This window comes from Bubalus kerabau, chromosome 13, assembly GCF_029407905.1.
Source record: "Bubalus kerabau isolate K-KA32 ecotype Philippines breed swamp buffalo chromosome 13, PCC_UOA_SB_1v2, whole genome shotgun sequence".
Classification (NCBI taxonomy): domain Eukaryota; kingdom Metazoa; phylum Chordata; class Mammalia; order Artiodactyla; family Bovidae; genus Bubalus; species Bubalus kerabau.
In genome coordinates this window covers 18,817,874-18,833,381 of record NC_073636.1, presented here as the reverse complement: position 1 = coordinate 18,833,381, position 15,508 = coordinate 18,817,874, and the positions used below count along the sequence as shown (strand labels likewise).

General features: G+C 42.9%; 1 protein-coding gene across 33 annotated transcripts in view; it reads right to left on the bottom strand.

The window, feature by feature from the left end:
* The window catches only part of PARD3 (par-3 family cell polarity regulator), a 579,492-nt gene that overhangs the window by 518,084 nt on the left and 45,900 nt on the right, over positions 1-15,508 (bottom strand). Inside the window, exon 2 of one of the 33 annotated variants that reach the window (XM_055543709.1) lies at positions 7,574-7,694. The exons of 28 other annotated variants lie outside the window; for them this stretch is intronic. In XM_055543709.1, the coding sequence (XP_055399684.1) occupies positions 7,574-7,609 (36 nt within the window). In that variant the 5' untranslated portion in view covers positions 7,610-7,694. Of the gene's footprint in view, positions 1-7,573; positions 7,695-13,448; positions 13,907-14,660; positions 15,421-15,508 lie in introns of those variants that run through there. 4 more of the 33 variants (XM_055543723.1, XM_055543728.1, XM_055543721.1 and 1 more) reach the window with 4 other exon arrangements.

Below are 15,508 nucleotides of genomic sequence, written 5' to 3'. Positions count from 1 at the left end.
TATCTTTTTTTTACTTCAACAGTAATCTTAAATGTTTAAAATGTGAAACAACTCTACAAGTCTATTTATGAAGAATACATCAATAATCTACTGGGCACACAACACTGGAGGGGTCCCAAATCGCTGACTTTTTTTTTTTTGCTGCACCACCCAACTTGTGAGATCTTAGCTCCTGAACTAGGGATCCAACCTGCATCCCATGGATTGGGAGCACAGAGTCTTAACCACTGGACCGCCAAGGAAGTTCCTCAAATCTCTGACTCTTGAGTTCAACTTTGAACACTCTCAGGCTCCATTTACTGCCAAGGGTCCTCCTTGTATGATACGAAGATAGCACCTAGTTCATGGGTTACAAATCTGAGTTACAAAGGTCTAGGACAGTGCTCTGGACTTAGACGACATTCAATTAAAGTGTATTATCATCTTCTCATTATTCTCCACTACATCTTTCTCCCAAACAGGATACTTCTTGGAACGTCTTGGTTCCAAGGGCATGTACACAAAAAGGACCAGAAGCCAAGCAAAACCCCACACCCAGGCCTCGGCGCTTGTCTGTCCCTGTCTTTGCATGTGTGTGTGTGTGCGTGTGTGTGTGTGTAGTCAGTCCTGTCCAACTCTTTGTGACCCTTTGGACTGTAGCTAACCAGGCTTCTCTGTCCATGGGATTTTCCAGGCAAGAATACTGGAATGGGTCGCCATTTCCTCCCGCAGAAGATCTCCCTGACCCAAGGATCAAACCTGAGTTTCCTGTGTCTCCTGCATTGCAGGCAGATTCTTTACCCACTGAGCCATCAAAGCAGTTTCCTAAGGAACCAGAGCCACAGGTCTGGTCAGTAGCTTCAGTCCTCTCATCTGCACAGCTCAGAGTCAAAGACCCAACAGAGCTTCCTCAGCTCAGGACAGAAGCCTGAGACCAGCTTCTGCGACAGATCTGATAAATAGCTGGATTTAGAATAAATCAACCCTGGTAAAACCCCATTTGATCAGTACCTGACATACTGAGAACTGTCCCTCACACTCGTCTTTCAAAATGAATTGAAATCAACTCTGAATTTCAGACCCTTAAAACTCCTGCCAATTAATGCAGCACACAGAGCCGAAGGCAAGCAGCCAAGTTCTCCTCGAGCTAAAACCTACGTCCTCTGAACACCAGACCATCCTCACCAGCTGCCGTGGATTTTTACATGCAGCACTGACTAGCAATGGCTATTGGAAGCTGAAGTGGTGGCTGCAGGTAACATGAAGACTGATCCTGCATATCAGCTGCCCAAAGTCAACGCCACATCAGGGGACTTCCCTGGCAGTCCAGGGTTAAACTTTGCCTTCCAATGCAAGGGGTGCAGGTTCAGTTCCTGGTCAGGGAGCTGAGATCCCATACACCTCCTGGCCTAAAGAACCAAAGCATAAACCAGGAGCAGTGTTGTAGTCAATTCAGTAAAGACTTTAAAAATGGTCCACGTTTAAAAAAAAAAAAAAGTCAGTGCCACAGTCAGAGGAGGGAAGAGGAAAACAGAGCTGGCCTGAGGGCTGGCAAGCCACATGACTGCCCCTGCATGGCTCTGCGTCCCTGGTGGGCCCTCCCACTGCGGCCAGTCCCTGCCTTATACAGCAGCGCTGGGTACCTGGCACAGACACCACCGGCACTCAGGACCGCCTGCAAGACTGCTCCAAGGAGAAGCCTGCCTCTGCCCGGCGAAGAGACTCCTAGACACAACTGAGCCCATGCAAGCAGCAGCGAACAGCCAGCCCAGGCCCTCCTGTGACAGACGGAGCACAGCAATCCCAGGGCCCAGACAGCCACCACAGCCCCGCTCCTGCATCTCCTTCTGCTCCACGGACCCTCCACGGTATCACTCAGAAATGATCATACATAGCACAACAGCGCAATTTTACAGTTAAAGGCAACAAACCAGGTGGCTATGCTTCTCTTAACATCACTCATGTTGGAGGAAGATTTGCATTATCCATGTAAATCTTGAAATATTTGCCGTAAGAAATTCCAGTTTAAAAAAAAAAAAATGTTCACTGTGAAGAAGAATTCAGTAGCAAGACCATTATATTTCCCATCTCAAAAGTAATAACATTTTTAAGTTAGTCCAATATTTGGCTGTTTACCTTCCAGGATTGAAAGACTGAAAGGTTCCCTTTCACCACTAATGGGAGAGACTGCTGCCCTGCCCACTGCCCACCTCACTGCTCTGTCTTCACTTCAGGGTTTTGCAACTGCTATTGCCTGGCCACTAAGTCAGCATAAACAGGCATCTGTTTACCAGCATATCAGTGAAATCTCTTGTCTACACCTCCAAATTACCTGGCTTTGATAACCACTCTTTATGACAAACAACAAAGAATTATAGTCTTTACAAGCCTGTGACTGGAGCAGGGCCAAGACTGGGGTGAGACAAGGGGGACCTGTCTAGGAGACAAAACTTAAGTGAGGTGGGGGGCAGAATCTCAGTAGTTGTGATAAGCACTTTTAATGAAAATTTGGGGGGGGAGTCAAAATTAATGTCAAAATCCATGATGAATAAAATGTCAAAATCTCAAATAAAAACAGGACCATTTGAGGAGAGTTTAGAAAAGTTCCCTCCAAATGTTCATTATAATCACAGGCCACATTGACCCCCCCACCCCCAGGGATCAGAAGAGGGTCAGCTGGTACCACTATACTTTTCAAGGTACTGTACTGTGAGATTAAAAAAATTTTTAATTTTTGTTTTTTAATGTATTATTTATAAGAAAAGTATTATACACCTATTACAATACAGTCCTATACAGCCTATTGCGTTAGTTGAGTACTTAGGCTAACTTGGTTGGCTTAAGAAACGTGCTCTCAGAACAGAACTCATTTGCACATAGGGACTTACTGTATGTAATTACATGACAGTAATTAACCTTGAAATTTTTCTATGCAAAAAAGCTCTCCTCATTTGTCCTCTTCAATTACAACTCTTCAAAAATCAGAACTAGAGCAGTAACTAAATAATACTCTCTAATATACTAGAACTTCTAACAGAATATTTGCCTTGTTCCAGCAGGAACAGCCTTGGAAATGCATACGTGCAACTTTTAAACTTTTCAACTTTTAACTTCTTTCAAACATTTCTAATATTTTAACCTACTGGTAGTCCTGTTTCATGGCCATTTCATAGGACCCTTTTGGCTAAAAATCTAAAGAACTGATGCTTTGCAGCTTTGAAAAAGGCAGATCACAGTTTTGTAATAGTGCCAGCAAGACGTCCAACAGTTTGCAACTGTCAGGTATTTATCATCAACAGAAACAGGTCTTTTCTCTGTCCCAATATAACCGTCAGGTGACCAATACGCTTTTCTTCAAGTGCCAAAGTTTCTCCCTTTTGTTTCCCATCGTAAGAAATAATGGGAAATGCATCGTTAGGTTTTATTTTTTAAAATCACTTTGCAGTTAGCAGATATTCCCATTTTACAAAGATCTGCAAGTTGCAGCACAAAAGTCTCCTGAAGTTGCTTTTTATAGTGCATGCTGAGTGACCATGTGTGGTCCACAATTCCTCTGAGAAGCTCGCATAGCTGTCAGTTTGAGTGTACAGCATCTCATCTAGGGGAACAGGCACCAGAACCTTGAGTTCTCAGGTCAGGGAGAAATCCCAGGGCCCTCTCCCTCTCGAGCTGAGCCCCCACCACTGCAGTGTGTGCTCTGTAGCTAAATGGTCACATCACCTCACAGCCCGAGACCTGACCTCCTCCACCCCAGCTAGGAACTCCACTCAGACATTCCTAGGTTCCAATCCTGCCTGTCTCACCCACAGGCTCTGAGAGACGGTGCCAATTACTTAACCACACCAAGCTTCAATTTCGTCTCCTATCAAAATGGGGATAATATCACCCACATCATAGGATCAGTGTGAGGACTTAATCAAATAACATACACAAAACCCCTAGACTGTGATATATCCCGGCAATGAACACCACTGTCACCCCCAAAACACGGGAATCCCAAGTGCCTTGCAGCACAGCCAAAAAAAAACAGTTCTTAATACTGTTGTTAGAATATTGAAAACATTATTTTTAAATCATGCAAGTCAAACGTTTCATCCTTAAACAACATAAAAGCAAACACTGGGAGCTGACTTTATATAGCACTAACTTCTCTGCCACCCTCACCGCTGCTCATCCAAAATTGAGTATTACCACGTTACAACTCTACAGAAGTTTGCTGATATTCTTCCTGAGCTTCCGGCAGCATCCTCAAGACCTGGCCCAACACCCTCAAACTCCCCAGACAGATGGTCTCATCTCTTCCCTTCCCTCTTCCCCAAACTCAAAGCAGTCTTTTCATCGTATGTTCATCCAACTGGGCTCTCTCTCCTCACAGTTCATTTAATCAAAGGACTCATGACTAACAGTGACTGAAAGTCATTCATGAAAGAAAGATGCTGAGACATGTTCCCAACAGTCAGAGGATGGCTCACGTCCGCTCTTACATCCTGGCTCTGTGGGTTGACCTGCAAATGCCTTGTTCTCCGTCCACTCTGACACCCTGTGCCCTTGCGGGCTTCCCTGAGGTGGACAGAGAAGCTCAAGCCTTGTGCCCACTGCTCTCTGACCCAGGAGCCCCAACAGCAGCTGTCTGAAGATGGAGTATAGACGCGGGGTTTGGGCAGCTCCTTGGACCATCCACTTTCCTGTCTTCATAGCATGAAACACAGAGAAAATGTGGGTGCAGGAGCCAAAGATAGCCAACCCCTCCACTCTCATCCTGAGGGCTCCAACCCGATCTCAGCCACCAGGAGCCCTCCAGCTGCCCCCAACCCACCTGCCCCTGCAAAGCCCCACATGGCAAACAGGACCCCCATCCAGACCCCATCTGGAACAGTTCACCTGCATCCAGCTCTCCACCTCTGGGCAGCAGCCCCTCCCTCTACTCCCACCTTCCTTTCCCTTCATTTACCGAGCCCCCCTCTGTCACAGGCACTTCATAAAAGGATGCCATCTTCAGAGCATCCAACCAAAATGAAGCCTGATGCACAGCTGGTTTCAGAATCCAAACTGACTCACCAGGTGGACACACAGCCTCCAGTGCAACCTTTCTGCCTGGACTGACCTTACTTTTCTTCCATTAGATTTTCTCATTATTTATTCCTCGAATTCTAGTCCTAGTCTATTACCTGCCCCCTGTACTTGGGTTTCAACCTACTTTCTCTATATCCATTTTCACAGTTATAAATTTAACAGTTACGTATTTTTATGGTAGACCTTGATATCCTTTATACCAAAACCATTATTATGTGTCTGGCATATAGTCGACTGGATGCTCATTAACACCACTCTCACTTAACATTACCCTGAAAGTGCTAGCCAGGCAATAAACAGAGAAGTAAATATTTGCTAAGAATACAGAAAAGGAAACAAAATTATCATTATTTGCATATGATAAAATTACATACCTGGAAAATCCAAAAGAATAACTTGAATTATTATAACACTTAGATGATAAATTTTATAAAAATTAAATATAATAACATCTTCCCTATATATAAATTAGAGCCACTATGAAAATATGATGATGGGAAAAAGTAAAAACATTATGAGAAAAGTTGACAATAGCCATCAAAAGGGTTTAAGTACCTAGGAAATAATAAATGTATTAGACTTACACGATATTTAGAATTCTAAGTGACCAAAAAAGACAAGTAAAAGGGAAACTATACATATTCTTGGAATTTTCTTTTGTTTCTTTTCTTTTTTTTGGTTAGAGTTAACTATTTTAAAGATGTCAAGACTTCGCTAGCAGTGCAATGGTTAAGCCTCCAAGACTCCACTACAGGAGAAGCAGGTTCCAGCACTGGTTGGGGAACTAAGATCTTGCAAACTTGGAGGTTTGATCAAATAAATAAATAAAATAAAGATCTCAACTCCTTCCCTGAAGTAACTGATCATTGCAATGCATTCTCAATTACAATATTAATAGATTTCCATTTGTCTGGCTTCTGTGCAATGGGTCACCTTTGGCAAAATGAGTCTAAAGTTACAGTCTTAAAAAGAAAAAATGAGGAAAATTATGAAAACAAAAAGTAACATGAGGTGCTTTGTCAGAATTAAAAATAGTTTGGGACTGAGGAGTGGAAAGGAGAAAAAATAAACAGAATAGATACAGAATACAGAAAAAGAATCAAACATATCTTAATTTGTAGAAGATACATTTCAAGCAAAGGCAAAAATGAGAGACTATGAAAAGAAAGATAGCCCAGCAATTCCACTTCTAGAAAGCAGCAGACCCACTTGTAGTATTACCAAAATTGGGATTATATCCTCCCCGTCTCCTCTGTCTGACACACATGCACACACACACCCCTACCTAAAAGCCTAGAAGGCTGCAAGGCTATGCAGAAGGCACAATTATTGCGTTTACATTTGGAGGCGAGGAGCTAGAGCAGGAGCCTTTATTTCTTGTTTATACTGATTAAGCTGTCTAAATGTTTATACACTAAGTCCATTTGGATTATTCTTGGAGGTGACATAAGAAACATTTTTCTTTTCTTATTTATAACTCTTTCGTACTGTAAATTCGGAGTGGAAGGCACATGAAGAAGCACAGGCATTGACATCAGACAAAACCAGGCTCAAAATCCCTCCCTTCCAGGCACTGCTGACATGAGCCTGGGGCAGTTGCTGAAGCAACTTCATTGGCAAGACGAAGACAAAGCCCTCACGAGTTGCTCTAAGTATTAAACACAAAAGTACTCAGCCTAGTACCTTGGCACATAATTACTTAATAGAAGGAAACAGCTGCTGTGCTGATGAGGACTATGGTTAAAACAGCAAGAGCAGGGGAACTTCCCTGGTGGTCCAATGACTTAAGACTCTGAGCTCCCAATGCACAGGGCCGGGGCTTGGTCCCTGGTCAGGGAACCAGATCCCACACACCACAACTAAAGATCCCGCATGCTGCAATGAAGATCGAAGATCCTACATGCTGCAACTAAGACCTGGCACATCAAAAAAATAATAATAATAATTTTTTATCAAAAAAAAAAAAAACCACAAGAGCACCTCACTCCTGCATAGTAAGTACTTGTAAGTAAGTGCAAGTAAGCACACTTGTAAGACAGGGAGGTCAAATTGGTTACATATCTGAAATACGTAGTTCTCTTAATTTGTTAATCTAGTGCTTATCCCAGTAAACTAAAATTTAGTGTTATCTTCTTAGAGAATAATTTATTTTTGTGGGAGATTTTTCTGTGGGACAACAAAAACCCAGTTTCTCAGGTGACTGTGAACTAGAAGTACTAGTGGGGACAAGCTTAACCAGGAGACAGCAACCCATCTGCTAATCACAGACGTGTACAAGAAAGGCCGTCTCCTGCTTGTCCCCAGTTCAAACTCAGTGAGACAACCGAAAATAATGTATTCACAGCAGCCTATGATTATGCAGAAAGCATTTCCGGCCTGGCAGCTTCACCAACTTAAGGCAGCTTTTTGTATTATTTAAGGGGATAAGTTTTTACGAAGTCATTTAAAACAGAGCAAAGGCTAAGAACGTATTGGGGTGGGGGGTTGAAATAAATAAATATATATATATATAGGTACTTACACTGAGGTTGTTGGAGCTGATGGACGGGAAGACCATTTTAGAGTATCTTATGGGGTCAAGTGTAGTCACTGACCTCAAATACTTCTGTCTCTCAATTCAATGGAATCTCTTTACAAAATATCTAAACAAAATTCAAGAGGCAGATCCAACTCATGACACCTGTCCTTAACCAGCAGGAGGATGCTGTCACCTGTCACACCACCGAACCTGAAAAGACTAGTATTTGGCAACCCCGGAAGACAGGGTTTTGATGGGTGGCCATTCTCCCCAAGTGCATGGCCAGGGGCTGTCTGAGAATACCTCAGCCAAAAGTTTTCATTCCAGGGAAGCCTGTACTTACTAATCCGAATACTGACAGGGACTGGTCTCCAATTTAGAGTGGAAACGCTTCTTCTACCACAACCAATTTTTCCAAATGTCCCATCATGAGATGTCATAATGGAAGAAAGGAACCAAAGCAGCAGGTGAACCCCTTCTGATGCACTCGGCGGCCTTGGCCTTGCGGTCCTGGACCCAGGACGGGCCTCATAACCCAACCCGGCTACATGTGTGCACCCAGGAAGCCTCTCCTCTCTACCCACAATGCTGAGGAGCAGAACTGGATGACGCACTAGCCACAACCCAAGGGCACCTGGACTGACCAAAAGAAAAACAAACCAAGAGCACCAGGCTCTTGGAGAGGCCGGCAGCCACGCTCTGGGCAAACCCTGAAGAACAGGTGCGCTGCTGCCAATCATGAGCCCGGGCTGCCACTTCTGCCTGACACACCCCTGATTTTACCTGCACGTCCCCCCACCACATGAGACCAGACCACTGTAAGTAAAGTCCTGAATGCAGTCATTCAAAATGCCAAAGGCACAAATATTCCCGAGACCTTACCATGTGGCATGGAAAGTAACACAGAAAGGAACTGACGCTCTGGTTAATTAATGCAATTGTATAGTCTGTTGCTGCCTATCTATCAAAATACCAGCTGGGATACAGGTAAGTATTCAGGTACTTACAACAGTTGTAACAGGACACCAGTTAGAGCCTGCACAAATTTTAGCAGAGGACTGGAAGCAAAGTTTTTACTAAGACTGACAGGGTAAAAGGAAATATTTTAATTGTCATTGATTTAGCAATGCTTTCTTCTCCTCCCCCCTCCCTTCAATCCTAACCCACCAAATGACGTATACACACCAGTGACTTCACACCACAAAATGCAAGCTCTACTGTATATGGTTAAAGCCTTCATTTAAAGCATGTGGGCATTTTGTTTCTAACCTAAACAATCCTCAACTGATCTGGGCTGAATCTTTTAGTAGAAGATTCACCAAAAACAAGATGATTTAACACTCCTTCCTCTGTGCCCCCATGTGCTTTCCAGGGCTAGTTTCTCAGCCTGGATTCTGAGACTTCATAACTGAACATCAGTATGAACTAAAAATAAATAAATAAAGTTTGCCTTCTTAGACAACAGTATCTGGTGAAGGAAATTCACAGAAGCTGTGAGCTCAGGGACCTACCTGCCCCTCACCTCCTGTCTCCTTATCCACTCACTGAGACTCTGAAACAATCTGTTTTCTTAGAGTACATCCTGAAAACCACTGCAAATTCCCCTGGACAATCTAAAACCATGCCAAAGCTTCTGGTCCCCTCTTGCCCTTTTAAGGGACACATTTTTTCTCACAACTGTTGTAAAATACCCAACATGTGATGCCTCATTTTGCCCTTACACCTGGATGGATTCACTGTTGGTGCTTCACAGAGATGTTCTAAAAATCTCTCTTTTAAGGCAAAGCTGCCTTTTTACACATAAAGTTTGGGGGCATGAAATCACTCTTCTAAACTAACTCCTTACTGTCAACTCAGTTATGAGCCCACCTTGCTCTTTACTTCTAAATCACATCTGTTCCTGACCCGCTACACCTGCTCCGTGTTTCTCTGTTATTCACTAGCTGCCTAGACCATGCTGGACATGCTACCATCATCATTGAAAGGTGCCACTTTAACAAAACCTCACACAACTCAGGTCATAGCATTGACACAGAAGGAATCAACTGAATAAAGAGAGAGTGTGGCTGCTGCTGCTGCTGCTAAGTCGCTTCAGTTGTATCTGACTCTGTGCAACCCCATAGATGGCAGCCCACCAGGCTCCTCTGTCCCTGGGATTCTCCAGGCGAGAATACTGGAGTGGGTTGCCATTTCCTTCTCCAATGCATGCATGCATGCTAAGTCGCTTCAGTCGTGACCGACTCTGTGCAACCCCACGGACAGCAGCCCACCAGGCTCCTCCGTCCACAGGATCCTCCAGGCAAGAATACTGGAGTGGGTTGCCATTTCCTTCTCCGGAGAGAGTGTGGAATACCCACCAATTACCACCCACTGTGCTAGATGTTATTTCACACATTCTTATAGAACCTCCAGCCAATCTCTCAAGGAAACTGGCAATCTCCCCGTTTTACAGATGAGGAAACCCAGGTCCAGAGAGATGAAGTAATTTTTCCAAGCACTGTGGCTGCAAAGTAGTAGGTAATTCCGAAACCTCCCCACCACACTGAGGTCCATCTGACGTTCAAGTGAAGGAGAGACGTTTCAAAACGAAGGACTTTAGAGAAGCCAAGTGAATTTCAGAGTCGCTGTTTCGCCAGCAGTTTCCTTTTTGCTCTACCACATCATGCTCTCTACATAACTACACCTGATGATGAATTATTTTCTCACTGGGGCAGGTAAGTACTATGGACCTTCAACTTAACACTGTAACATGCAAATGTGTTTTCATTTCAGCACTGAGCTTGGATTAATTTCACTGTTACTCATTCACAGAAAAAACAATTCCTAAGATGAGCTCCCACCTAAAATGTAAGACCTGGAGAGTTCTGGCCCTGCCCTCTGAAAGGCACACCTTGGACCCCAGGGACAAGGAGGGCTTAACAGCACTGGAAATCCCCCATTGTATAAAGGGTGTGACCGAGACAGCTAAACCAAGTCATGACAGAAGGCTGTGTCAGACAAAATAGGTTATGCAAACAGAGGATTCACGGGGGATGCTTTTAGATACTGCTGCCCAAGAAGAGCAGAAAGGGGAAAGAGAAAAGAAAAGCTATGGAAGCACAGGCACTGAAGGTAAGTGAGGACAGAAATAAACAAAGAGAAAATACTACTGCTTCCATTAGTCAACACTCAGTACTAAGAGCAGAAATAGGAAACCACAGAAATATACTGCATGGAAGAGAATACAAAGAGATCTGACAGAGGATTTTAGCCACAATGTCAGATCTCTAAACTTAGGACCTAACTATCACCTTCAAAGAAAAACTAAGTATAAATGTAACCAATAAATACTGTATCTGCACTTAACAGACTTCATAGTAGATACAATGTACTCTTGAGACCTGTTTCACAAGGGGCCCTGCTTAAGGAAAACATCTCATCCTTAGTTAGAATCCTCCAGATTATCTCCCAGGAGATTTGTAGTCTATTCAGCACCCCAGAGAAAAGAGAAAATAAGCTTCTAGAACGTTCTGCCTCAAACACTTCATTTAAGGATGACATACTTAGCAATCAAATATTCCAAATTAAAGCAAGTGAAAAGAGGGTAAAGAAAAAGTATCAATCTAAAAAAGAATTGAGAGAACTGATTTAGGGCAGCCAATTCATCACTCTGTACCCAAAATCAAGGTAAAATTCTTTGAAGCAAACAACATGTTAAGTGCTCGGATTTCAGCCCACATAATAATGCCGAGGTAAAAACTAATATTAAATTAGATGACTGAATGAAAGCTCACCCCCAGTGGTGATTCATAAGTCAGTTCACATATGAAATACAACTCTTACAATGTAATGTTTTAATATAGTGAGAAGCTCTGCATATACCACTACATTTTCTGTTTCCCCTTTACTTTCAAGATCAGCTCTGAACATTTATGAATTTTAAAAATCCTCATTTTCCTTGGAGATTTCTTTATTAATTTTCAGAAACATAATTTTACCCATCAAAATCTTTCACGTTGCCATGAGGTATTCAGTTTTCAACAAGTTCAGTATAATTCCAAGATCTAGAAAACTGTACATTATATAAGTAAATATAATAAGGGAGACAGCCTCTAAAACACCCCCATGATCTTCATCTCTTGTTTATGCCCCTGTGTGATCTCTTCTCCTTGGTCTACTTCTAATGAACAGAATATAGAAGAAGGAACAGACTGTCACTTCCAAATTGGTTATAAAAAGCAGGTGGCCTCTGTTTTGGGTGCTCACTGATTGTAGTGAGGAACCAGGGCCTCCAGCTGACAGCAACATGAGTGGAGCTCAGCAGATTCCCCAGTCCCACTCCCACCTTCAGTCTCCTGAGAGATGAGCCAAAGCCCCTAGCCCAGCCACGCTTCGAGTCCTGCCCCCCAGAAACAAGTTAATAAGCACCTGGGGTTTTAAGCCATTATATTTTGGGGTAATTTTTATTCCACAATAGATAAATTATATAAATTAGATAATTAATAGACTTTTTTATATAGAGCCCATCATAGAAGACAAAACATTTTTTGGCCATAAAGTTCAGCCAATCTTTTTGTTTGTTTAAGGCACAAATATATTCAAGTATCTGGCCTTATTGAAAACAAAAAGAATCCTAATTTGGATTTATTATTCTTCAAACATTAAAAAAAAAAAGGTTACACACATACTATATTAGCTAAGGTAGTTTAAAACTAAGCAATTAGGATTTATTCTTTAACTCTAAGAAAATGATCAGTGAAATATTTTAGAAGTATAGCCAAACTATAGTATTCCTAGATTTTCAGAGGCAAATTATGGCTCATTTCTTCTACCAAGTCACATAAATGATACTGGCATTCCTCCCATGACACTTAAATGAGTAGATTTCCCTGGAGAATCAACGTTAAGCAAAGACATATGCCTTCCTTCTGTGGTATCTTTGTAGTACTTTACTCTCTTCTCTCCCTAAAAAGGTCTATTACTTTCTATTTAAGAATAGGATATCTCAAAGGAACAAAGTGCTATGACAAAGGAAATGATGGATGCCATGATAAAGGAACTAGGAAGGAAGAGGGCTCCAGGATGGAGCTTGAAAAACTGCTTCCACATGCATAAGCAGCTTTACACACGCTGCTTGAGAACCCATGAGATGTATCAATATAACACATACATGTATATGAACAACACCCACAAAAGAGAATTCAATTTCACTTAACAGTGCTATTTTGATGCACTAGTTTACATTCATAATTTTAACGGCACAAACAAGTTCATCTTGACCACAAGTCTGTTCTCTATGTCTGTGACTCTCAAAAACCTATACTTTCAAACAGAAACTGTCCACAGACATTACACATCCCAGGGAACAGCTGGCACAATCAGCACCTTAGAAAGTGAAACAAAGCCAAGCTGGGCAGACCACACAGAGGTCTCAGCTGGACACTCCTTATTCAGATCTGGCCCTTATTCCAGTCTCTTGTACTGTGCACATGGGCAGCGAGGGCTCCAGCTTCTCAGATGAGGATGGCAATGATGATACATCGATGATATTAGTGACAGAGCTAATATTTCTGCAGTGACTAGGAGCCAGTAAGCATTCTTGGCACTTTCCATTCATAAACTCATGTAACCCCTACTCAGTCCGAAAAGTAATACTATTATAACCACCCTTGCTCACTCCCATTTTACAGATGAGGAAACTGAAGCACAGCATTGCAAGGTCATGCTTAAATCTACACTGGTCTTATGACACAGCTAACTTTCCACCATACAATCCACCAACAGCCTGAGTTCAACAGATAATCTGAAGAGTCAAACTATATTTAAGTGAAATGACTTTTTCAGAGTTATGATCAGTAGTTCATGTTAACAGAGTGTTAATCAACAAATTACCACTTACCCAGTCAATCAAGACATTGGACTTGCACTCAGATAAGCACGTGGATTAACCAATACTAACTTACTTATGTTCTAGTCATACTTTATCAGACTTCTTTGTAAGGATCTATATAGCCCCTCAGCAGGGAAAAACACCCAAAACTGAAACAAGTAGGTCAGAAGTGAGTATTTGCCAAGGGAAACACCTCAAGGTACAGAGCAGATTAAAAGGCTCTGATTCAACACAGACATCTGTTCTGTCATAAGCGACCATCTGCTTCATATCCCAGACAGCAAAACATTTCAATAGGAAGTGTCAAATCTGACTCCTAATCAGGAAACAATTATCTACATTTGCTACCAGCCCCAAAGCTAATCCGAAACTCCTGGGGCAAAGCTTAATGGAAAAACCCCAGTACAGGTACATATTCCAATGAGGCTAGATATTGGCCAAGATCCCCACCGGCTGTAATATTTTAACTATTTCACAGACCAAAAAAATACAACTGAAGAGGTAAAATGAGAAACAAATTGAGAAAAGGGGCGGGGCGGGGGGGGGCGGGCAGACAGTTTGAGAAACAAAGACTTGTGAATGAAAAGTCCAGTGAGCCTTTAGCTGCCTGAGCCCCAGGCACTGCTGGGCCAAGAACTTGGGTGAGCAGGGAGTCCCCACTGCAGAGGCACAAAGACATAACCACACACAGCTAGAGGTCACTCTTAAGGCACAGGATGACTTTCCGGGATGCAGAGAAGCAAGACTAGAGCCAGTTAGGATGTGAGGGAAGGTTTTGTCAGGGATATCAGCAAAACACTGAGTTGAACGCTAAACACTCAACAAGTCCTCTGCCAGGCCCCATGTGAAACGGGGCGTCAGAGACAGGAGGCCCCCGGGCAGCAGGGCACCACAGGCAGGGCGCACATGTGGATGCAGGGCAGTGTCATTCAGGAAGATGCTCTGGGAAAGCCGCCGGGGCAAACTGAAGATGGGGTGACAGTCTACACTTGTCTCCATGGGCAACAGGGAGCCTCCTTCAGCACCGCTTACAGGCCAGATTCTGGGGAGACAGCACAAGCCAGAAAAACCAAGAGCTTGCTATAATAGAGCCTGGATTCTAAGGAGACAAGACTGAATCAAAGACGTAAATGATTTTAGTTGGAAGACGGGCACTTAAACATTAGACGGGAAAAGGAGACGGAGGGGCAGGAGGAGCCCAGCAGCTGATCAATGCGGCACCTCGCTCCTCTGGGCGCAGGGAAGCAAGAAACAAATGCAGCTCTGAGGCCCTGAGGGACAGACAGGCCCCCGCGAAGTGCTCCTGCACTCTGAGCATCCCAAGAAAGTCAACCGGCTCCATGTCTTTTTAATTCAGCCTCAATTAACTGAACTAATTCGAGGTGACCAATAATGACTTATTGCTACTACAAACAGAAGCATTTTGCAAAGTGGCCTCCCGTTCTCTCTGGGGTTCTAGTTAACCAACATGTCCACTCCTGCTACTGTTGCAATCCAAACACTGCTGGACACAAGTGTAGCAGGGGACACTTTGCCTCGGTAAAGTTACAGGAAACCTAGGACAACAGCAGACTAAAAACTATTTATTTATATATTTATTAGGCTGGGCCGGGCCTTGGTTGCCACGTGCAGGAAGTTTAGTTGGAGCGTGCGGATCTTACAGTTGCGGCATGTGGGTCTAGTTTCCCAAGCAGGGACAAACCCACGCCCCCTGCACTGGGAGCCCAGTCTTAACCACTGGACCACCAGGACAGCAGACTTTTTAATTATGATTTCTGAATAAATCTAGCAAAAAATTTTAAATAGCAGAATCTAGTAGAGAAAGGTGAAATGCATTACCTTCATAAACGTTGGTGTGCTGATGAGGCTATACAATTACAGCCCTTCTAAAAAGAACACGGCAATATATGCAGTTTGTTTCTTTAGAATAATTCCTTTTAGAATCTAAAGACTATATTAGACATTTAGATAAGTATTTACATACAAACAAGCTCAATGCAAGGTTATTTATAAAAACAATTTAAATATCCCGGAAGAAAAGTAAATAGTATATCCATACAAAGAAACAT